Source organism: Leucopleurus acutus (genome assembly GCF_964270905.1).
Source record: "Leucopleurus acutus genome assembly, chromosome: 8".
Classification (NCBI taxonomy): Eukaryota; Metazoa; Chordata; class Mammalia; order Artiodactyla; family Delphinidae; genus Leucopleurus; species Leucopleurus acutus.
Window position 1 is genome coordinate 25,628,466 of NC_139151.1, and position 24,841 is coordinate 25,653,306.

A 24,841-nucleotide genomic window follows, 5' to 3' on the forward strand; every position below is an offset into this window, starting at 1 on the left:
TCTTATCACTAACTATAGTGCTTTGGCTTTTTAACTTTTGCTGAGCTTGTGTGATTATGTTGATAATGTGACTACAGAGCTAGTGTATTTGATAAGACAACCATCTTATCAACTACATGTGTGGATTCTTATTAAGTGCTTTCAAAAATAATGAGGACAGGAAGGGAAAAGAGCTCTTCTCTGACTGGTTTATTTTAATTTTACCTCTTATCCTGGCTTGTAGCTTTAGGGGACCAGTAAAGAACATCTTTGTTTTTTCCTTCTGTGTAACCAATTGAGAAATGAAATGAAAGATAAATGAATATCAGACTGTCAACTTAACTACTGAGAAAACATGGAAGATCATGGCTTTGGATCTGTAGCCAAGTGGACTTATTAATAATTCACCTATGAATTAGACATACTGTCCTTTACACTGGTACAACTGGAGACTTTTCCTATAGAGGCAGAGGCTGCCCCTATAACAGAGGACATGAGGAAGCATAAATTAGATTCTGCAAACCAGCGGGATTTGAGAAAGAGAGAGGAAAGGGCTCATCCAAGCAGGTTTGGCTCCAGGCTAACCAATCAGCTGAGGTGCCTTCTCTCCTGGGGAGTTGGAAGTTAAGGAATGGAGAAGAGCGAGGTTTGTTCTTATTACTTTCACTCCTATAGAGATTCTCTCCATTCCTAGGGAAATATAAAAAATGGGGCCTAAGTGTTCCTCCAACACCCTAAAAGTTCATTATATAGTTGTTTTTTTCTGATGTGGACCAGTTTTAAAGTCTTTATTGAATTTGTGACAATATTGCTTCTGTTTTATATTTTCGTTTTTGGCCACAAGGCATGTGGGATCTTAGCTCCCCCTGACCAGGGATCGAACCCGCACCCCCTGCACTGGAAGGTGAAGTCTTAACCACTGGACCACCAGGGAAGTCCCATTATATAGTTTTTATTTTTTTAACAGACCTTTATCGGGGTATAATTGCTTCACAGTACTGTGTTAGTTTCTGTTGTACAACAAAGTGAGTCAACCATATGCATACATACATCTACCCATATCCCTTCCCTCTTGAGCCTCCCTTCCACCCTCCCTATCTCATGTCTCTGGGTCATTGCGAAGCACCTACCTGATGTCCCTGTGCTATGCTGCTGCTTCCCAGTAGCTGTTTACATTTGGTAGTGTATACATGTCGACGCTACTCTCACTTCGCCCCAGCTTTCCCCTCCCCTCCCCCATGTCCTCAAGTCCATTCTCTATGTCTACGTATTTATTCCTGCCTTGCCACTAGGTTCATTAGTACCATTTTTTTTTCCTTTAGATTCCACATATATGTGTTATCATACGGTATTTGTTTTTCTCTTTCTGACTTGCTTCGCTCTGTATGACAGACTCTAGGTCCATCCACCTCACTACAAATAACTCAATTTTGTTTCTTTTTATGGCTGAGTAATATTCCATTGTATATATGTGCCACATGTTCTTTATCCATTCATCTGTCAATGGACAGTTAGGTTGGTTACATGTCCTGGCTATTGTAAATAGTGCCACAATGAACATTGTGGTGCATGTCTCCTTTTGCATTATGGTTTTCTCAGGGTATATGCTCAGTAGTGGGATTGCTGGGTCATATGGTAGTTCTATATTTAGTTTTTTAAGAAACTTCCATACTGTTCTCCATAGTGGCTGTATCAGTTTACATTCCCACCAACAGTGGAGGAGGCTTCCTTTTCACCACACCCTTTCCACCATTTATTGTTTCTAGATTTTTTGATAATGGCCATTGTGACTGGTGTGAGGTGATACCTCATTGTAGTCTTGATTTGCATTTCTCTAATAATTAGTGATGTTGAGCATCTTTTCATGTGCCTCTTGGCCATCTGTATGTCTTCTTTGGTGAGATGTCTATTTAGGTCTTTCACCCATTTTTTAATTGAATTGTTTGTTTTTTTGATATTGAGCTCCATGAACTGTTTGTATATTTTGGAGATTAATCCTTTGTCCATTGGTTCATTTGCAAATATTTCCTCCCATTCTGAGGGTTGTCTTTTCGTCTTGTTTATGGTTACCTTTCCTGTGCAAAAGATTTTAAGTTTCATTAGGTCCCATTTGTTTATTCTTGTTTTTATTTACATTTCTCTAGGAGGTGGGTCAAAAAAGATCTTGCTGTGATTTATGTCATAGAGTGTTCTACCTATATTTTCCTCTAAGAGTTTTATAGTGTCTGGTCTTACATTTAGATGTTTTAATCCATTTTGAGTTTATTTTTGTGTATGGTGTTGGGGAGTGTTCTAATTTCATTCTTTTACATGTAGCTGTCCAGTTTTCCTGGCACTTATTGAAGAGGCTATCTTTTCTGCACTGTATGTTCTTGCCTCCTTTATTCATGAATTAGGTGACCATATGTGCGTGGGTTTATCTCTGGGCTGTCTATCCTTTACCATTGATCTATATTTCTGTTTTTGTGCCAGTACCATACTGTCTTGATTACTGTGGCTTTGTAGTATAGTTTGAAATCAGGAGCTTGATTCCTCCAACTCCATTTTTCTTTGTCGGGGTCTTTTGTGTCCATATGAATTGTAAAATTTTTTGTTCTAATTCTGTGAAGAATGCCCTTGGTAGTTTGATAGGGATTGCATTGAATCTGTAGATTGCTTTGGGTAGTATTGTCATTTTCACAATATTGATTCTTCCATTCCGAGAACATGGTGTATTTCTCCATCTGTTTATGTCATCTTTGATTTCTTTCATCATGTGTTATAGTTTTCTCAGTAAAAGTCTTTTGCCTCCTTAGGTAGGTTTATTCCTAGGTATTTTATTCTTTTTGTTGTGATGGTAAATGGGAGTGTTTCCTTAATTTATATTTTTGATTTTTTTGTTGTTAGTGTATAGGAATGCCAGAGATTTCTGTGCATTAATTTTGTATCCTGAAACCTTACCAATTTTGTTGATTAGTTCTAGTAGTTTTCTGGTTGCATCTTTAGGACTCTCTATGTATAGTATCATATCATCTCCAAACATGACAGTTTTGCTTCTTCTTTCCAATTTGTATTCCTTTTATTTCTTTTTCTTCTCTGATTGCCATGGCTAGGACTTCCAAAACTATGTTGAATAAGAGTGGCAAGAGTGGACATCCTTGTCTTGTTGCTGATCTTAGTGGAAATGCTTTCAGTTTTTCACCATTGCTTATGCTGTTTGCTGTGGATTGGTCATATATGGCCTTTATTATGTTGAGGTAGGTTCCCTCTATGCCCATTTTCTGGAGAGTTTTTATCATAAATGGGTGTTGAATTTTGTCAAAAGCTTTTCTGCATCTATTGAGATGATCATACAGCTTTTATTCCTTAATTTGATAATATGGTGTATCACATTGCTTGATTTGTATATATTGAAGAATCCTTGCATCCATGGGATAAATCCTGCTTGATCATGGTGTATGATCCTTTTATTATGTTGTTGGATTCTGTTTGCTAGTATTTTGTTCAAGATTTCTGCATCTATGTTCATCAGTGATATTGATCTATAATTTTCTTTTTTTGTGATATCTTTTTCTGGTTTTGGTATCAGGGTGATGGTGGCTTCATATAATGAATTTCGGAGTGTTCCTCTCTCTGCAATTTTTTGGAAGAGTTTGAGAAGGATGGGTGTTAGCTCTTATCTAAATGTTTGATGGAATTCGCCTTTGAAGCCATCTGGTCTTGGACTTTTGTTTGTTGGAAAATTTTTAATTATGGTTTCAATATCATTACTTGTGATAAGTCTGTTTATATTTTCTAATTCTTCCTGGTTCAGTCTTGGAAAATTGTACCTTTCCAAGAATTTGTCCATTTCTTCGTGGTTGTCCATTTTATTGGCGTATAGTTGTTTGTAGTAGTCTCTTATAATCCTTTGTATTTCTATGGTGTCAAATGTGATTTCTCCTTTTTCATTTCTAATTTTATTGATTTGTGTCCTCTCCCTTTTTTTCTTGATGAGTCTGGCTTTATCAACGTTGTTTATCTTCTCAAAGAACCAGCTTTTAGTGTTATTGATCTTTGCTATTGTTTTCTTCATTTCTATTTAGTTTATTTCTGCTCTGATCTTTATGATTTCTTTCCTTCTACTGCCTTTGGGTTTTCTTTGTTCTTCTTTCTCTAGTTGCTTTAGGTGTAGGGTGAGAGTGTTTATTTGAGATTTTTCTTGTTTCTTGAGGTGAGATTGAATTGCTATAAACTTCCCTCTTAGAACTGATTTTGCTGTGTCCCAAAGGTTTTGGGTTGTTGTGTTTTCGTTGTCATTTGTTTCTATGTATTTTTTAATTTCTTCTTTGATTTCTTCAGTGATCTCTTGGTTATTTAGTAGTGCACTGTTTAACCTCCATGTATTTATGTTTTTTACAGTTTTTTTCCTGTAATCGATTTCCAATCTTATAACGTTGTGGTCAGAAAAGATGCTGCATACGATTTCAATTTTCTTAAATTTTCAGAGGCTTGATTTGTGTCCCAAGATGGGATCTATCCTGGAGAATGTTCCATGTGCACTTGAGAAGCAAGTGTATTCTGCCACTTTTGGGTGGAATGTTCTATAAATATCAATTAAATCTATCTGGTATATTGTGTCATTTAAAGCTTGTGTTTCCTTATTTATTTTATGTTTGGATGATCTGTCCATTGGTGTTAGTGGGGTGTTAAAGTCCCCCACTATTATTGTGTTACTGTCTATTTCCCCTTTCATGGTTGTTAGCATTTGCTTTATGTATTGAGGTGCTCCTATGTTGGGTGCATAAAGAGTTACAATTGTTACATCTTCTTTTTTAGATTAATCTCTTGATCATTATGTAGTGTCCTTCCTTATCTCTTGTAACAGTCTTTATTTTATAGTCTATTTTATCTGATATGAGTATTGCTACTCCAGCTTTCTTTTGATTTCCATTTGCATGGAATATCTTTTTCCATCCCTTCACTTTCAGTCTTTATGTGTCCCTAGGTCTGAAGTGGGTCTCTTGTAGACAGCGTATATGGGTCTTGTTTTTGTATCCATTCAGCCAGTCTGTGTCTTTTTTGGGGGGCCTTTAATCTATTTACATTCAAGGTTATTGATATGGAAGTTCCTATTACCATTTTCTTAATTGTTTTGGGCTTGTTTTTGTGGGTCCTTTTCTTCTCTTGTGTTTCCCGCCTAGAGAAGTTTCTATAGCATTTGTTGTAAAGCTGGTTTGGTGGTGCTGAATTCTCTTAGCTTTTGCTTTTCTGAAAAGCTTTTGACTTCTCCATCGAATCTGAATGAGATCCTTGCTGGGTAGAGTAGTCTTGGTTGTAGGTTTTTCTCTTTCATCACTTTAAGTATATCCTGCCACTCCTTTCTGGCCTGCAGAGTTTATGCTGAAAAATCTGCTGATAACCTTATTGGGATTCCTTTGCATGTTATGTATTGTTTTTCCCTTGCTGCTTTTAATATTTTTTCTTTGAATTTAATTTTTCTTAGTTTGATTAATATGTGTCTTGGTGTGTTTCTCCTAGGGTTTATCCTGTATGGACTCTCTGTGCTTCCTGGACTTGGGTGACTATTTCCTTTCCCATGTTAAGGAAGTTTTCGACTATAATCTCTTCAAATATTTTCTCAGACCCTTTCTTTTTCTCTTCTTCTGGGAACCTATAAGTTGAATGTTGGTGCATTTAGTGTTGTCCCAGAGGTCTCTGAGATTGTCTTCAGTTCTTTTCATTCTTTTTTCTTTATTCTGCTCCTTGGCAGTTATTTCCACCATTTTGTCTTCCAGCTCACTTATTCGTTCTTCTACCTCAGTTATTCTGTTATTGATTCCGTCTAGTGTATTTTTCATTTCAGTTATTATGTTGTTCATCTCTGTTTTATTGTCCTTTAATTCTTCTAGATCTTTGTTAAACATTCTTGTATTTTCTCAATCCGTGTCTCCATTCTATTTCAGAGATTCTAGATCATGTTTACTATCATTACTCTGAATTCCTTTTCAGGTAGATTGCCTATTTCCTCTTCATTTATTTGGTCTTGTAGGTTTTTACCTTGCCCCTTCATCTGTGACATATTGTTTTGCTCTCTCATTTTTTTTTCCTTTTTTTAATGAGTGTGATTGTGTTCCTGTCTTCCTAGTTGTTTGGCCTGTGGCTTCTAACACTGCAGTTTGTAGGCTGTTGGGTAGAGCTGGGTCTTGGTGCTAAGGTGAGGACCTCCAGGAGACCTCACTCTGATGAATATTCCCTGGGGTCTGAGGTTCTCTGTTAGTCCAGTGGTTTGGACTCAGAGCTCCCACTGCAGGAGCTTTGGCCCGACCCCTGGCTCATGAACCAAGATCCTGCAAGTTCTGCGGGATGGTAAAAAAAAGGAAGAGAAAAGGTGGGAAAGGCCTTGGCTGTGGAGGGTGGGGCCAAAGCAGGGGTGATGTTTGGGCAGTGGGTGGGCCTATGTTTAGGACCAACAGGGCTGGGAAAGGCTGTGGTGGGGTGGGGGCTGGGGCTTAAGCTCAACAGAACAGAAGGGGCTCAGGAGTGCCTCCTGCCCCTGGTCTCAGAGGGTGGGGGACCCTGCCCTGGGAGCCCAGCAGGCTTCCTGGGCTTGAGTGGGCAGGGCAAACGCCCTCCACTCCTCTCCTGCTCCTCCGGTCCTGGAGGTCCCTTTCCACCTGCCTCTGCTGATCTCCCTGGCCTCCCTCATATGCCCCCAGGGCCCATGAAGCCTGGAGGGGGCTTTGGAGGGCGGGGGACTGGCCTGGGAGGTCAGCAGGCTCCCCGTGCCCAAGTGGGAGGGGCAAATGCCCTCTGCTCCTTTCCTGCTCCTCTGGTCCTGAGGGCTCCTTCTGCCTGTCTATCCTTCTCTCCCGGCTTCCCTCCTACTCCCCCAGGACCAACCCAGCCTGGAGGGGACCTCTGAGGGCATAGGACCCGGCCTGAGAACCAGGCAGACTTCCCCAGCCAATGTGGTAGGGGAAATGCTGGGCCCACTCCCCCCTGATCCGAGCCCCTGAGGGTCCCTCCAGGCGTGGGAACCCCTCTCCCCTCTCAGCCACCCCTCAGCGGTGCCGGTCCTGTCCAAACTCCACTTCTCCCCGCCTCAGTTCCCCCACATCCTACCATCCTCCTTGGGTGTTAGGCTCCCCGAGCAGAGTCCGGCAGACGCCCCAGTTATGGGGAGACGTGAACTCTGCATCTTCCCACACCGCCATCTTGACTCTGCCCCCCTCTATAGTTTTTAATTAAAACTGGTAAAGAGGGGAAAACTTACCTCGAGTTGCACTGAAAATCTGCTGTAATTGTTTTCTCCATTTGGTGTCTCTGGAAGCATATATTTTTTTTTTCCAGTTTTTTTAAAAAAATTGAAGTATAATTGACTTACAGTATTATATTAGTTTCAGGTGTACAGGATAGAAATTTGATATTTTTATACGTTGTAAGAGGATTACCACGATAAGCCTAGTTGCCATATGTTGCGATACAGAATATAGTCAATAATATTGTAATGCTGTACATTATATCCCCGTGACCAATTTATTTTGTAAGTTTGGGAGTTTGTACCTCCTAATCTCCCTAACCTATTTCACTCATCCTTCCATCGTCCTCCCCATTGGAACCACCAGTTCTCTGTATCTGAGTCTGCTTCTGTTATGTTTTTTTTAGATTCCACATGTAAGTGAGATCATAACATCTTACAGAAAAAACCGGAACGAACTTTTTTGGGCAACCCAATGTTTGTCTTTCTTGTCTGACTTATTTCACTTAGCATAATACACTCTAGGTTCATCCCTGTTGTCGCAAATGGCAAAATTTCCTCCTTTTTTATGGCTGAATAATGTGTGTGTGTGTGTGTGTGTGTGTGTATCTCACATTTTCTTCATCCATTAATGGACATTTAGGTTGCTTCCATGTCTTGGCTGTTGTAAATAATGCACATGAGGGAGCACATATCTTTTCAAGTTAGTGTTTATTCCTTTGAATAAATACCCGGAAGTGGAATTGTTGGATCATATAGTAGTTCTATTTTTAATTTTTTGAGGAACTTTCATACTGTTTTCCTTAGTGGCTGAACCAATTTACATTCGTACCAACAGCATGCAAGGTTGCATTTTTCCCATATCCATGCCAACACTTGTTATTTCTTTTTGATAATCGCCATTCTGACAGGTGTGAGGTGATACCTCATTGTGTAGCAATCACCTATTCTATGCTAGGCCTGAGGTAGGTACTATAGTAAGTTTTTCCTCATGAGGAATAGCCAGGTCCTCAGGAATAGATATACATACAACTACTATTGTTCTTGTTGTGCTAGCTGTCTTATTTGGGTTATCTGTGTATATGAATCTGGTGATTTATTTTGCTTAAGGAGGAAAGCCCAGGACATAAATAAATGGAATTTAGGAAGCCTTCTCTCCAAAAATGTACGATACACCACCTATATTTTCAAATAAATTATTTATGATGAACTTATTCATTCATTTATTCACCCCAAAATATTTGTGGAATATAATCTACTAGACAGAATCTAACAAGTAAATGAGGATAAAATCCAAAAAATTTTTATTTAAGCTAAAATGTTTCATTACCTATGTAGCCTTATCATGTACAAAGGAAAACTTAATTTTACTGAGGTGGTTTGTGACTGATCTTGCTTTGAGAGTCCTTATTTGGATGGTGGTGGATTTCACTTCACAGTACCTGCAAACAAATGAAGCCACAGTGTGATAAATGAGAGCTGATAGCAAGTGGTCTCAGTGCAAACACATAAGCATGATCATATTATCTCATAGGTGTTTAAGCTATTGAATATTCAGTGATGGCTAAAGTGCCTCTAATTGGGCATCTGTTCATTTTCAAGCTTATTTTTCTGTTATGCAATGTATATTTTGCTCTCTTTTATGGCATTTGGCAATGTGCTTAGACCATTAAACTAAAAGATGCCTTTTCTTTTAATTTTACATTCCTCTTGAGCTCAGCCATATAAAACCATTGAAAAATCATCTGTATTTGGGGCTGAAGAGGAAGAGAGGGCAGAATCTATTATTCAGCTGTTGAGACCTAGTTTTGTAAGGTAGAGTTGTGTTTGAAAGGTAGAATTTGCTGACGTTGTGCTCTAGAGTAGATTTGTTTGTGGTGTTTTCTTTTAAACTTTTAATCGGATCTAATTTTGCTTGTTTCACATAGGCAATACTGTAGACAAGTTCCCAGGTATGTCCCCTAAATGTATTCATGGTATCTGATCAACTAGGAAAGTTTTCACGCTAGAAACATGAAATGATGCTCAGCTTCTTACACGCTCTCTCAGAAGCAGTGAGAAATAAGTTCCTTGGGCCCCAATGGTATTTAGCTGCTGCATCTACTACTTGCAGATCACTGTTATATGCCGTAAGGTACCATCTCAACTTCATGTATGAAATCTTTTTCCCCCTCTTGATAAGACTATTAAGGCCTGTACTTTAGAAAATTGCTTCTGACTGTAGGACAAGGGAGCAGAGCTCGTTTTCTTTCTTTAGTCATTTTTACATGGGAGGTCCTATGTGCTGTGTGTTGATTCCAGAGTGTGTTGTTACTGCCATTGTCTCCTTCCTTTGAGTTTCACAAGACTTGGTAATCTTGAGATTCCAGTTTTCAAAGAATTTAGCAAATGAATTCATGGCTCCTAGTGTTGGGAAACTGGTTTGTTGTGGTCCTTGATTTTAACTTTTCTTAAAGGATGGAAACTAAGCAGACTTATGTAGTATAGGTAGGAGATTTAAAGGTCACTGACAGCAGCTGTTGGTCTCCAACATATCCTAGGCAAAATTCCTATTAACTCCTCTGCTTTGGAAAAATATGGTATACCACAAGCTTCTCTTTCAGCTACTTTTCAGCTTAGGAAAGTATACTTCTGGGAGTGTCATCTTTTGTAGAAGGACAAAAAGTTATATTTGTTTTACTAAAAATGTTCAGGGTTGCTCTTCTCCCTCACAATGGACTAATTATCTCATGATATGGTGGGATTCTATATTTATGAATCCAGGGAACGTATGTTAACAGACATTTTTGATATTGTTGTATTTCTTCCTTTGTAAGTAGTTTGTAGCTTCAGTCTTGTATCCTTGCAGTTGTGTCTGTCTCCCTTTTTCCTCTTCTCCTTTCTCACGTGTCCAGACATGGCAGACATGGCCATGATGAGGTATGTGGAATCACTTGTTTGCTGTTTAAAATAAAAAGCAAACTTACTTCATTTTGTTACTGAACCAAACTTGGGTCTGCTTGCCCGCATGCAGTAAAGCCAATCTACTGACACTGGATTGTGGTGAGGGAAAGGGCAGCATTTATTGTAAAGGTGCCAATACAAGGAGGATGGGTGGCTCATGCTCTAAAACCCTAAAGTCTCTGAAGGGTTTCAGAAAAGTTTTTTTAAAGGCAAGGTGAGGGAGGGGTGTCCCAGGATATGTGATCAGCTTCTGCACAGTTCTCTGATTGATTAATGGTGATCAATCCTTAGGTGCCAGATGGTTTGGAGGCTACGTGCTCATAATCATTAAGTAATTTCTTCCTTTGGTGGTGGTTTTAGCATGTAAAAAACTCAGGAAATATGCGTCAGATACTATTATCTTGGTACTTCAGAGAGGAGCTAAGACAGACGATATGGGGGAGGGGTCTGTCCCAGGAAGACCCCATAGGGTCCTGCTCAGTTACAGGTGGGTCCAGTTAGGGCAACTTAGATTTGGCAGGCTATGGGAAACAGGTGGACTTCTTTCTAGTCTGCTAAATTCTCAGGTATGAAATATTTTCTCCAGCTAAATATAGTCACTTCTGTCCTCTCAGCTTTCATCATTCTGTATAAATCACACATCATTCTTTACCTCTTATTGTCTCTTGTTGATATACCCTCAAGGGTTTCAAAAGATTAAAGGTCTCAGCCTATTTTTAACCAATAAGGATCAGGATTAAGTTTGTCTTCTTTCTCAGAAGTGTTCCCAGTAGCAATATGTTTTTTCATTTTCCTGTTTAGCCAACATGGAGGAGATCTGTTTCATGTACTTTCTGTTATGCATCTTATCTTTTTTTTCTTTTCTTTTTTTTTTTTTTGGCTGTGCCATGCGGCATGTAGGATCTTAGTTCCCCGACCAGAGATTGAACCTGTGCCCCCTGCATTGGGAGCCCGGAGTCCTAACCACTGTACCGCCAGGGAAGTCCCTGCATCTTATCTTTATTTGAGTAAATACTTGAGTGATAGCTGTGTCTGGGTTTTTTTTTCTGTTGTATTTTGGTTGTGTTAAAGGTTTTATAAGATCAGAATGTCTAAGATTTTTTGTTTGTTTGCTTTGAACTGAACATTACCCTCAGTCATGCCCCATTGTTGGAGGAGAAGGGAGTGTGAGAGAATGGTCATGTCCCAGGTCTTGGGTGAATTCCTGGGATGAGCTACCAAATGAGGATTCTTGGCTTCACGTAGGAAAGAATTCTAGGGCGAGCCATAGTAAATGAAAGTTTGTTTAGAGAGAGACACATTCCATAGACAGAATGTAGTCAGTCTCAGAAGGTGAGACCGGGGTCCCAGGCTGTGGGGGTGGTTAGTTTTTATGGGCTGGGTAATTACATATGCTAACGAGTGGGAGGAATATTCTAACTGTTTTGGAGAAGGGATGGAGATTTCCAGGAACTGGGCCACAGCCCACTTTTTGGCCTTTTGTGGTCAGCCTGGGAACCATCATTGTGCCTATGGGTGTGTCATTTAGCATGCTAATGTGTTACAATAAGCTAATGCATTATAATAAGGCTCAAGGTCTACTGGAAGTCAAATCTTCTGCCATCTTGGGCCTAATTAGGCGGATTAGTTTTTATTGTATCCTCAATGGCTGTGTCATTCTTTTAATGATTGTGCCCTGCCCCCTTCCCTCCTGTCTTACCATGAGCTTGCTGGGAACTTGATCTTTATTGACTCTGCCATCTCAGAAAATAAAGAATATAGGTAAAGCCAGAAAGAATAATTGGAAAAAGCTCCTGTGGAACAAAGCTGTCACAGGGCAGAATGATTCAGCAGTTGCTGGCAAGCACTATTTATTGTGAGTCCTTAGTGAATTTTTGAAAAAAATCTTTTTTTTTTTTGGCCTTTAACAAGCATTATATATTTTTAAAATTTATTTATTTATTTATTTTTGGCTGTGTTGCGCATAGGCTTTCTCTAGTTGCAGTGAGTGAGGACTACTCTTCATTGCGGTGCATGGGCTTCTCATTTTGGTGGCTTCTCTTGTTGCAGAGCGTGGGCTCTAGGCATGTGGGCTTCAGTAGTTGTGGCACGTGGGCTCAGTAGTTGTGGCTCACGGGCTCTAGAGCACAGGCTCAGTAGTTGTGGTACACAGGCTTAGCTGCTCCACGGCATGTGGGATCTTCCCGGACTGGGGATCGAACCCATGGCCCCTGCATTGGCAGGCAGATTCTTAACCATTGCGCCACCAGGGAAGTCCCACAAGCATTATATTTCAGATACAGATACTGTGATGATATTGATAATACTTTATTTTTATGATGGAATCTTTTAAGGAAAATTTGATTTTCATAGAAAATGTACATTTAATTTTATAAATAAGAGTCATTTCCTTAAATTCACAACAACTTCCCAGAGAGGGGAGAGGGTCTGGAAATGGAGTTAATAATTAATCATGCCTACATGAGGAAGCCTCCATAAAAATCCCAGTAGTATAGAGAGATTCCAGGTTGATGAACACGTGGAGGTGCTGGGAGAGTGGTGTGCCCAGAGAGGGCATGGATGTTCTGTACTCCTTACCTTGTCTTATACATCTCTTGCATCTGATGTTCATCTGTATGCTTTATCATATCCTTTTATAATAAACTGATAAACAGTAAGTAAACTGTCTTCCTGAGTTCTGTGAGCTTCTCTAGTAAATCAATAATCATCAATTATAATCATTAATAAGTATTCTGTACATTTTCTAACATAATTCCCATAACATTTGGATTATTTGGTAGTGTATTTTTCTTCCTTGAAACTTGGCTTTTATATTTCAGCACAAATGTTTCCACATTAATTAGTGTCATGTTTGTATTTGTCTTGTCAGTTCTAATCATTTGTTTAAACTGAGATTTCCCTATTTTAAAATCATTACTCTGTTGATAGGAGGGGATGTGTTTGAATTTCACAAATATATATGTATTTTGTATTTTTAAAACATGTGGAATATTAATTAGCCAGAAACTGTAATCTCTAGGTGGGCAGAGAATATGTCTCTTATTCACCATTGGAGTCTTTGATGCCTCACACAGTGATTAATAAATATTTGTCTAATGAATGAGTTATAGTCTAGTCTCTCAGAATATTTTCCCATCAAGAGTTTTCACCCAGACAGTTTTCATTCCTTTAAGCCACAACTGATCATCTCTAATAATGTAATTAATAAATACGCTATTATTTTTTCTTATGTGTGGACCTTAGTGTCTATTCAGAAAATTGAAGCCTATATATAATGGCTTAAAAATGGGCCACAGTGGGGTTTTCTCCCCTTTTCCTAACATTTTATTATGAAAATTTTCACACCGAAAAGTTAGTATTATACAGTAAATCCCTATATACTCACCACCTGATGCTACAGTTAACATTTTAATATGCTTGCTTTATTAAATATCTGTTCATCTAACCACCCTCTGTCTGTCAGTCCATCTTTTATTTATACGTTTCAGGGAAGTTTCATTTCACACCCAAAACTTCAGAATTTATCTACAGTGTTTATAAAATAGAATGCTTTTGGAGTATGACTATTTGAAATTATATGTCATCATTTGGAACAGATAATTGTTTGGAAAATTAAATTCGATCATCTTACTTTATTTTCCATACTTAGATTGGAATGGCAGATGAGAAGGGGAAAAAACCAGCTTAGATCTGTATAATTTTGTATAGTTTACAAAGAATTTTCATGTGTATTATCTAATTTGATCCAATATTATTATTAATAATAGTAGGTAACAGTTACTGAATGCTTTCTTTGATGCCAGGTACTGTGCCAAGTTTACCTTTAATGAAGGTACTATGCTAAATTATATTATCCCACTGATATTTGGTTGTCATATTTATTTTTCAGATGGATTGATTTGTTCATTTAAATATTTTTTAGCCCTGTCACATGCCTTTTTAAAATTCACATTTGTTAGCTGCTGCTACGTTTAGACTGAAGTCATCAGTGTTTGGGTTCCTGAGCACAAAAACATTTTCTCGGCTGTTGTACCTTTATATGTTGCTATTTATAATATTTGATCATAATTTAGGAAGAATTGCTGAAAATCCTCCTGTGTTCTTTGTTTATCTCTTGTAAATCAGTCTCTAAAATCCAAAATGTTGCATGACTTTAAAGACAAATGGATTATATGAGAATCTGCATCTAATAGTTACTTCCCCTTATATTATGAATTATTAATATTTCTATGAATAGTAATAGTGTTTTTTGTATTTATGTTGTACCAGATACTGTAATTTATATCCACTTAACAATCCTGTAAGAGTTGAGGAAACTGGACACAGAAGGGTTAAATGACTTGTCCTGAATCATATGGCCAGTAAATGAAAAATCCAGGATATGAATGTTTCAGCTCCTAAGTCCTTGTGTTTGACCACTACCCTAGTGTTTTGCATAGTATATGTGTGTTCCTCAGACCATCCGCATCATAATTTCCTTAGAAATTATGTTAGAATTATGTTAGAAGTGCAGATTCCTGAGCCTCATGATACATCTACTGAGTCTCTCTGTGGATTAAATATGTTTTTTAGTCATTCAGTTGATTCTTATGTACACTAAAGTTTGAGAACCTCTGTGCTATGCCATCCTGTAAGCATTACCATGTTTTAGTCTCTATTAGCCTAGAAGGATAGCCAGAATCATTCTTATTCTTGGAGTACATGACATTTTGGATTGATCTTTATGCTTTTGTCTTTACTTCAAGATTGTCATGGATTTTAAGCACCCAGGTGGTGTCACAGTGCCTGTTATGCTGCCTTGTAGGAGTTTGCTGGTGATGACAGGAGAATCTAGATACCTTTGGACCCATGGGTATGTACTGAAATGACCTTGATGACAGGATACCTTTTGCTTTGTGGGAGTTCTCATTCTTTTCTTCCTGAGCCACCAGAACCATGCTCCAGGCTTGCACATTGAGGCTTCTGGGTTTAAAACCCCAGGGATATCTATGGCTTTTTTAAAACTTTTTATTTAAAAAATTCAAATTTAAAGAAAAGTTGTAAGCGTAGTATGGTTAATTCCCTTCACCTTTCACATAGATTTACAAATTGTGAATATTTTGCTATGCGTTTTCTCTCTCACATGTTATCATTATTATTATTTTTGCTGAATCATTTGAGAGTAAGTTGCAGCCATCATGACTCTTTACCCTTACATGCTTCATTGCATATTTTTATTTTTTAATTTTTTTAATTTATAAAATTTTTTTAAATTTATTTTTTTAGAAGGTGTTGGGGGTAGGAGTTTATTAATTTTATTTATTTATTTTTGCTGTGTTGGGTCTTCATTTCTGTGCGAGGGCTTTCTCTAGTTGTGGCAAGCAGGGGCCACTCTTCATCGTGGTGCACAGGCCTCTCACTATCGCAGCCTCTCTTGTTGCAGAGCGCAGGCTCAGTAGTTGTGGCTCACAGGCCTAGTTGCTCCGCGGCATGTGGGATCTTCCCAGACCAGGGCTTGAACCCGTGTCCCCTGCATTAGCAGGCAGATTCTCAACCACTGCGCCACCAGGGAAGCCTTCATTGCATATTTTTAAAGAGCAAGGACATTGTCTGTATCAGGGGTTGGCAAACAATGGCTCGTGAGTCAAATTCAGCCCTTATTTTTACAAAGCTCTTGAGCCAAAACTGGTTTTACATTTTTAAGGGGTTGTAAAGAACAAAACCAAAAAAGAATATGTGGTAGAGACTATATGTGGCTCTCTGTGCCTGTAATATTTACTATCTGGCCCTGTTATAGAAAAAGTTTGCCAGCCCCTGTTTTATGAAACTGCAGTGTAAGCCTCAAATTCAGGAAATTCAACATTGTAAAATACTCTTATCATACTCTTATACAATCCATCATGAAATTGTGCTAGTTGTACTTTATAGTATTGTCAAAGAAAAACCAGACCCTGACAGTAGTTAAAGCAGCAAAACCAGATTTTACTCAGGAACTATTGCAACAGGGGAAAAGAGACCTCAGTATAGGAGTGGGCTCAATTTCAATACAAAAAGGAGAAATGGAGTTTTATAGGCAAGGAGCCTGGGATTGGGAATGGGGCAGTGTGGGTGGATAGAAAACTAAGAGGAAACATCAGTGGTAAGGGGGAATTCTGGCTAAACCAACCATAGGATTCTTGCTGAAGGCAGGCCAGGACGATCAGACATCACCTGGGGGAAAGATGCAGGAAGGAATTTGGTCAGATACCAAGGATGATCAGATATCGAGGGTGGGGGATTCGGACTAAACTGACTTAGCAGAATTCTTTCTAAAATGGGGCTAGATCTAGAACATACCCAAGGATAGGGCCTATTTGGGCTCAGAGGAACCTGAGTAAAGTTTGGTCACGGAGAGAATCTGTCAGTACCTCTTGGTAAGTTTTCCCTCTGATCTAGGATTTGGCCCATTAACCTGCATTACACTTAGTTGTCAATTCTCTTTAGTCTTCTTTAATTTGAAACAATTCCTCAACTTTTCTTTGTCTTTCATGACATTTATGCTTTTAAGAAGGCCAGTTGTTTTACAGAATGACCCTAAATTTGAGTTTGTTCGATTGAATCTAATCTGAAAGAAATGGGTTATTCACTTTTGGCAGGAATGAATCCTTAGCCTTTTGAGGTGGAAGCATCACACTGCTAAAATTTACATATATTGTCATGTCACTTAAAATACTTCTGAGCTCTGTACTTATTAATACTGCCCTGGTTGGAGATTTTAGCTGATGCATTTTTATAAAAATTCAAGGAAGGGGCTTCCCTGGTGGCGCAGTGGTTGAGAATCCGCCTGCCGATGCAGGGGACACGGGTTCGTGCCCTGGACCAGGAAGATCCCACGTGCCGCGGAGCAGCTGGGCCCGTGAGCCATGCCCGCTGGGCCTGAGCGTCCGGAGCCTGTGCTCCTTAACGGAAGAGGCCACAGCAGTGAGAGGCCCGTGTACCACAAAAAAAAAAAAAAAAAAAAAAAATCAAGGAAGTGAACATGTAAATGAATTTGTAACCTGTCTTAAATGAACCATAAAAACAGATGGCCTGATTTTGTGCACTAAGGATTAAATTTACATGATATCTTTTTCACAGCCATTTAAAATATTTTTAACTTTCAGTAATTGAAAATGGTGATGTGATCTAGTGGTGTTTAAAGTATTCCTGTAATTTTGAGAATATTCACATTTTCTTTTGTTTTAGGTTCAAGGATTTTTACTATTGGTACCATTTAAACTTAAGAGTAATAGCAGTACAACAAATACAAAATAAGAAATTACTTTCTATAGGCCTATGTTATGAAAATATTTTAATTTGTTCTGGGTAATAGTATAGATTACTTCTCCTAAACATCATCTTCATCAGATTATTTTCTTGTTAAATGTTAGGAGTAGGATCTCTGGAAGATTGACTTGCAGGTTAATATTTATTTTTAAACCTTTCTCTAGAATGAAAATTTTCTATAATAATTTCAGGGGAAAAAGAACCTTCAGTATTATTTTTAAAGGCTTCCACTGATACCCGTTATCTGTAACGTGATTTGTGTGTGTGTGTGTGTGTGTGTGTGTCAAGAAGAGAGAGAGGAGGGAGGGAAGGGAAGGGAAGACACACAGAAACAGGAACAGAGGGAGACTGACCAAACAAATGGTATATCAACTACTGACGGGTTCCTTGGAATCTGGATGGAAGGGAAGATAAATTAAAAAGCACATTTAGTGCACTTAAAAATACATATAAACTATAGAAATAAACCTTGATTAAAAACAGTTTGATCTCTGTGCTAAAAAAGCACTAGAAAGCACTACTGAAGAAGGTTGTTGATTAACGCGGCCAATTCCAAATACTTTTAATTTGATATATAGTTTACTATTCTAGCCAGCAGGCCCTAAATCAAATATGGCAAACTGGCAACACATGGGTCAAATATAGCAGTCAGGCTGTTTGGCTGGTGTGGTCGTGCTCAATGTTGTGGCATTTTAAAAAATTGATTACACGTGAAAATTAGGAGCTTTTACACAAGAATCTGAATTTTCAGCTTCTTTTGAAAATTGAGAAGATCTGAAACCACAGTATCTTTTGGCAGCAGTTAACTGAGACTATCAATGGCCTTCTATAGGTGAGACCTACATTTTCAGATTCTCTAGAGTTCCTACCACTTTCTATGACTCCCTGAACTATGGCTGAGTATCAGTTGTCATTTATCATTGTGCTTGTACTGTTGTTTTTATCTTAAAACAGAGTTAAGTGAAAATTAAATATTTCTTAAACTCATGTCTGTTTTAAAAGTGGGGAAAAAAGGTAAAATGAGCAGGAACATGTGTTTTAAGAAAAATGGAAGAGAACACTGTTTTTTTAAATGAAGACAATTCCTATGTTTTTAATGGCAAACAATATATTTCTAAACAAATCTACCTGCTTCACTCATTTATGTTAGTTGACTAGCCTTGGGTTGCATTAGTTCACGAGTTTGTGTGAGCTCTCCTTTTAAATTATTTTTGGAGCATTTTCTTTGTGCCAGGCATTGTCTAAAAGCTTTACATATATTAACTGATTTAACTCATATCGTCACAGTGGAAAGTTTTTTTCGTGGTTTTGTCCCCATTTTTAAAGGAAATTGGAGCATAACTTGTACAAAGTTACAAAACCATTAAAGGGCAGACACAAGATCAGAAAGCCAGGGAGTCTGGCTTCAGGATCTGTGCTCTTAACCATACTGTTATAGCTAAACTTGTTTGCTCCCTTTCATCTGAATTTATACAGTGCCTTGTAGCCTTCAGACTTTTGTCAACTCTTAATGCAATAAATTTCCTTCTCCCTTCCATTCACTTGTTTTTAACATGTAGCTCAACTTTTATTTCCCTTATAATGTATAAAGATTTTTCTGACTGCAGTAGCCTGAAATAATTTCTCTCTTAACTCCTAAAGACTGTATTGTCTCCTACTGGCTTGTGATGTCTTTTCTATTGTATTGAACTGTTATTTAAATCTATAAAAATGTTTTTATCTTTTTTTTTTTTTTTTTTTTTTTTTTGCGGTACGCGGACCTCTCACTGTTGTGGCCTCTCCCGTTGTGGAGCACAGGCTCCAGACGCGCAGGCTCAGTGGCCATGGCTCACGGGCCTAGCCACTCCACGGCATGTGGGATCTTCCCAGACCGGGGCACGAACCCACGTCCCTTGCATCTGCAGGCGGACTCTCAACCACTGTGCCACCAGGGAAGCCCTGTTTTTATCTTTTTATTTAATATTTTCCCAACTAGATTATAATTTAAGTACAGGGGGAAAAAAGATGTTCAGAGACATGTAAAGAATTAATTATTTTTAACATATGGATTACCTCTTCCTAAAAATCTGAGATTGGTACCCAAAGCAGTAAGTACTGCTTGACCTTTGCCTAAGATTTAACTCTAGGCAAGTGAAGTCATTGACTTCAGAGAGCCATTATAGAGAACTACTTAGTACCCAAGAGAGAATTGCTAATAAGAGTTTCAAGATATTCATTGTTCTAAAATATCTTGACTTTTGTTCAACACCATAGTTTTAATCATTTTCAGCTATTAGAGTAATAATCATATAATTTCAGGCATTTTTCGCTTGCTTTTACTTCTAAAAAATTGCTTTTAGCATGAGCTCTTTTAAAAGAGCCATTCTCCCAACTCGTTTTATGAGACTGGCATTACCCTGACACCAAAATTTGTTAAGGACATTACAACAAAATAAAATTACAGACCAGTATCTCTCAGAGATGGTAGAAGTCCTTGACAAAATATTAGAAAATCCAATCCTGCAATATATAAAAAAGAAAACACATCAAGACTAAGTGGAGTTTATCCCAGGATTGTAAGATAGGTTTAACATTTGGAAACCGAACATTAAAAGAACAAAAGAGAAAAAGTATATAATCATGTCATCTTGATTGATGCAGAAAATGTATTTGACAGAATTCAGCATCCACTCATGATAAAAACTTGGCAAACCAGGATAAGAAGGAAACTTCTTCAGTCTGATAAAGGGCATCAATGAAAAACCCACAGGCAACATCATATTTAGTGATAAAATATTGAATGCTTTTTCCTAAAATATTGAACATGGCAGGGATTTCTGCTCTCATCACTTCTATTTAATATTGTATTGGATGTCTTAGTATAATAATCCAAGAGAAAGAAGTGAAAATCATATGTATTTGAAAGGAAGAAGTAAAACTCTTTATGATTGTAGATGTAGAAAATCCTAGGAAATCTACAAAGTACTAGAATTAATAACTAAATATAGCATACAAGTTTGTAGCATACAGGGTCAATAATCTAAAATTAATTTTGGGCTTCCCTGGTGGCGCAGTGGTTGAGAGTCCGCCTGCCGATTCAGGGGACACGGGTTCGTGCCCCGGTCCGGGAAGATCCCACATGCCGCAGACCAGCTAGGCCCGTGAGCCATGGCCGCTGAGCCTGCACGTCCAGAGCCTGTGCTCTGCAGCGGAAGAGGCCACAACAGTGAGAGGCCTGCGTACAGCAAAAAAAAAAAAAAAAAATTAATTTTGGGGGAAAGAAATAAAATCCATTTTAAAATAGTATCAAGACCTTGTTACCAAAACAAACTTGGGTTCACTTGCCCACACGCAGTAAAAGCCAGTCTACTGACATCAGGTTGTGGGTGAAGGAAAGTGGAGCATTTATTGTTGGGCACTGTACAACGAATCCGGACAGCTAGTGCTCAAAAAGCCCAAACTCCTCAATGGGTTTCAGCAAAGTTTTGTTTTGTTTTTTTCAGTATGCGGGCCTCTCACTGTTGTGGCCTCTCCCGTTGCGGAGCACAGGCTCTGGATGTGCAGGCTGAGAGGCCATGGCTCACGGGCCTAGCCACTCCATGGCATGTGGGATCCTCCCGGACCAGGGCACGAACCCGTGTCCCCTGCATCAGCAGGCGGACTCTCAACCACTGCGCCACCAGGGAAGCTCCAGCAAAGTATTTTTAAAGGCAGGGTGAGGGAGGGGTATCCCAGGGTATGTGATTAGCCTGTGCACAGTTCTCTGATTGGTTGATGTTGAAGTAACAGGGTGGTGTTACAGGGGTTAATATTATCAATCCTTAGGTGCCTGTAGGTCATGGGTGCTCATGGTCATCAAATAGTTAATTTCTTTCATTTAGTAGGGGTTTTAGCATCTGTAAAACAATTCAGGAAATGTGCATCAGATACTATTATCTAGGTACTTCAGAGAGGAGCTAAAAGCAGAGGATATGGGGGAGGGATCTGTCTGGGGAAGACCACATAAGGTCCTGCTCGGTTACAACCTGTAAAATACTTCTTTTCCAATACTCTGAATTAATTAGTTTCAAAAATAAACAGTTTCAGAAGCTGTCAGCCTGGAAATTCTGATTTTTTAATTAAGATTTTATTTATATATAACACTGTATTAGTTCCAGATGTACAGCATACTGATTCGCTCTATGTATATATTGCAAAACGGTCAACACAATAAGTCTAGTTAACATCCATCACCACACAGTTACAAATTTGTTTTTCTTTTATTGGGAACTTTTATGATATACTCTCTTAGCAACTATCAAATATGCAATACAGTATTATTAACTATCGACACTGTTATAGCACCCGGACTTATTTACTTTATTACAGGAAGTTTATACCTTTTGACCACATTTACCATTTCACACACCTTCCCCCACCCCACTTCACCCCACCCCACCCACCTCACAAACCACCAATCTGTTTTCTGTATGTATAAGTTTGTTTTATTTTTGTTTTACATTCCACATGTAAGTGAGATCATATGATATTTGCTTTCTTTCTCTGACTTATTTCACTTAGCATAATGCCCAGTTGTTTCCATGTCTTGGCTATTGTAAATAATGCTGCAATGAACATAGGGGGTACAGATATCTTTTTTTTTTATTTTGCGGTACGTGGGCTTCTCACTGTTGTGGCCTCTCACATTGCGGAGCACAGGCTCCGGACGCGCAGGCCCAGCGGCCACGGCCCACAGGCCCAGCCACTCCGCAGCATGTGGGATCCTCCCGGACCGGGGCATGAACCTGCGTCCCCTGCATTGGCAGGTGGACCCCCAACCACTGCACCACCAGGGAAGCCCCCAGGTATCTTTTTAAGTTAGTCTTTTTGTTTCCTTCAGATAAATACCCAGAAGTGGAATTGCTTTGTTATATGGTAGTTATATTAAAATTTTTTGAGGAATCTCCATACTGTTCCATAAGGGTTGCACCAATTTATATAACCACCAACAGTGTACAGGATTGTCTTTTCTACACATCCTTGCCAACACTTGTTATTTTTGTATTTTTGATAATAGCCATTCTTTTTTTTTCACAATTTTTTTAACATCTTTATTGGAGTATAATTGCTTTACATTGTTGTGTTAGTTGCTGCTGTATAACAAAGTGAATCATCCCCATATCCCCTCCCTCTTGTGTCTCCCTCCCACCCTCCCTATCCCACCCCTCTAGGTGGTCACAAAGCACGAGCTGATCTCCCTGTGCTATGCAGCTGCTTCCCACTAGCTATCTGTTTTACATTTGGTAGTGTATTTATGTCAATGCCTTTCTCTCACTTAGTCTCAGCTTACCCTTCCCCCTCCCTGTGTCCTCAAGTCGATTCTCTACGTCAACATCTTTATTCCTGTCCTGCCCCTGGTTCTTGAAAACCATTTTTTTTTTTTAGATTCTATATATATGTGTTAGCATATGGTATTTGTTTTTCTCTTTCTGACTTACTTCACTCTGTATGACAGACTCTAGGTCCATCCACCTCACTACAATAACTCAATTTTGTTTCTTTTTATGGCTGAGTAATATTCCATTGTATGTACGTGCCACATCTTCTTTATCCATTCATCTGTCAATGGACACTTAGGTTGCTTCCATGTCCTGGCTGATAATAGCCATTCTAATAGGTATAAGCTGGTAATCTCATTCTGGCTTTGATTTGCATTTCACTGATTAGTGATGTTGAGCACCTTTTCATGTACCCATTAGCCATCTGTATGTTTTCTTTGGAAAAATATCTATTCAGATCTTCTGCCTATTATTGAGTTCTTGATCTTTTTTTTTTTTGCAGTGGCACATAGATTAAACTGTAGTCAGTTGTTTTCTGTTTTCCCTTTAATTTACACTAGAATTCTATAGATAATAAATTTCATCTTAACTTGATCATATTTTTATCATGTTTGCTTTTTTTTTAAACCAGGTTTATCTTTTAGCCTTCCTACTAGTTTTGTAAGTGGTTGATCTACTACATTTACTATATATTTGCCTTTACCAATGAGATTTTACCTTTCACAGTTTTCATATTTCTTATGGTCTTTTCTGCTTAGAAAAGTCCCTTTAGCCTTTCTTGCAAAGCTGCCTTGGTGATGCTAAACTCTTTTAGCTTTTGCTTGTCTGTAAAACTTTTTAACTCTCCTTCAAGTCTGAATGAAAGCTTTGCTGGGTAGAGTATTCTTGGTTGTAGATTTTTCCCTTTCATCATTTTAAATATATTGTGTCACTCCCTTCTGGCCTGCAGAGTTTCTGCTGAATAGTCAGCTTATAACCTTATGGGAGTTCCCTTGTATGTAACGTGTTGCTTTCCCCTTGCTGCTTTTAATATTCTCTCTTTATCATTATTTTTTGCCATTTTAATTACAGTGTATCTGGGTGTGGTCCTCTTTAGGTTGCTCCTGTTTGGGACTCTCTGTGCTTCCTGCACCGGGATGTCTGTTTCTTTTCCCAGGATAGGGACGTTTTCAGCTCTTGTGTCTTCAAATATGTTCTCTGCCCCTTTCTGTCTCTCTTCTCCTTCTGGGACCCCTATAGTGTGAATATTAGTGCAATTGATGTGTCTCAGAGGTCTCTTAAACTGTCCTCATTTCTTTTTTTTTTTAACATCTTTATTGGGGTATAATTGCTTTACAATGGTGTGTTAGTTTCTGCTTTATAACAAAGTGAATCAGGTATACGTATACACATGTTCCCATATCTCTTCCCTCTTGTGTCTACCTCCCTCCCACCCTCCCTATCCCACCCCTCCAGGCAGTCACAAAGCACCAAGCTGATCTCCCTGTGGTATGCGGCTGCTTCCCACTAGCTATCTACCTTAAGTTTGTTAGTGTATATATGTCCATGCCACTCTCTCGCTTTGTCACAGCTCACCCTTCCCTCTCCCCATATCCTCAAGTCCGTACTCTAGTAGGTCTGTGTGTTTATTCCTGTCTTACCCCTAGGTTCTTCATGACATTTCTTTTTCTTAAATTCCATATATATGTGTTAGCATACAGTATTTGTTTTTCTCTTTCTGAATTACTTCACTCTGTATGACAGACTCTAGGTCTATCTACCTCATTACAAATAGCTCAATTTCGTTTCTTTTTATGGCTGAATAATATTCCATTGTATATATGTGCCACATCTTCTTTATCCATTCATCCGATGACGGGCACTTAGGTTGTTTCCATCTCCGGGCTATTGTAAATAGAGTTGCAATGAACATTTTGGTACATGACTCTTTTTGAATTATGGTTTTCTCAGGGTATATGCCCAGTAGTGGGATTGCTGGGTCATATGGTAGTTCTATTTGTAGTTTTTTAAGGAACCTCCATACTGTTCTCCATAGTGGCTGAACCAATTCACATTCCCACCAGCAGTGCAAGAGTGTTCCCTTTTCTCCACACCCTCTCCAGCATTTATTGTTTCTAGA

At 38.7% G+C, this 24,841-nt stretch overlaps 1 protein-coding gene across 1 annotated transcript in view; it reads left to right on the plus strand.

Moving 5' to 3' along the window:
* ALKBH8 (alkB homolog 8, tRNA methyltransferase) overlaps positions 1–24,841 on the plus strand; it is a 79,586-nt gene that overhangs the window by 19,754 nt on the left and 34,991 nt on the right. The window contains exon 8 of the mRNA XM_082845481.1: positions 14,887–14,993. Within this exon, the coding sequence (XP_082701607.1) occupies positions 14,887–14,993 (107 nt within the window). The remainder of the gene's footprint in view (positions 1–14,886; positions 14,994–24,841) is intronic.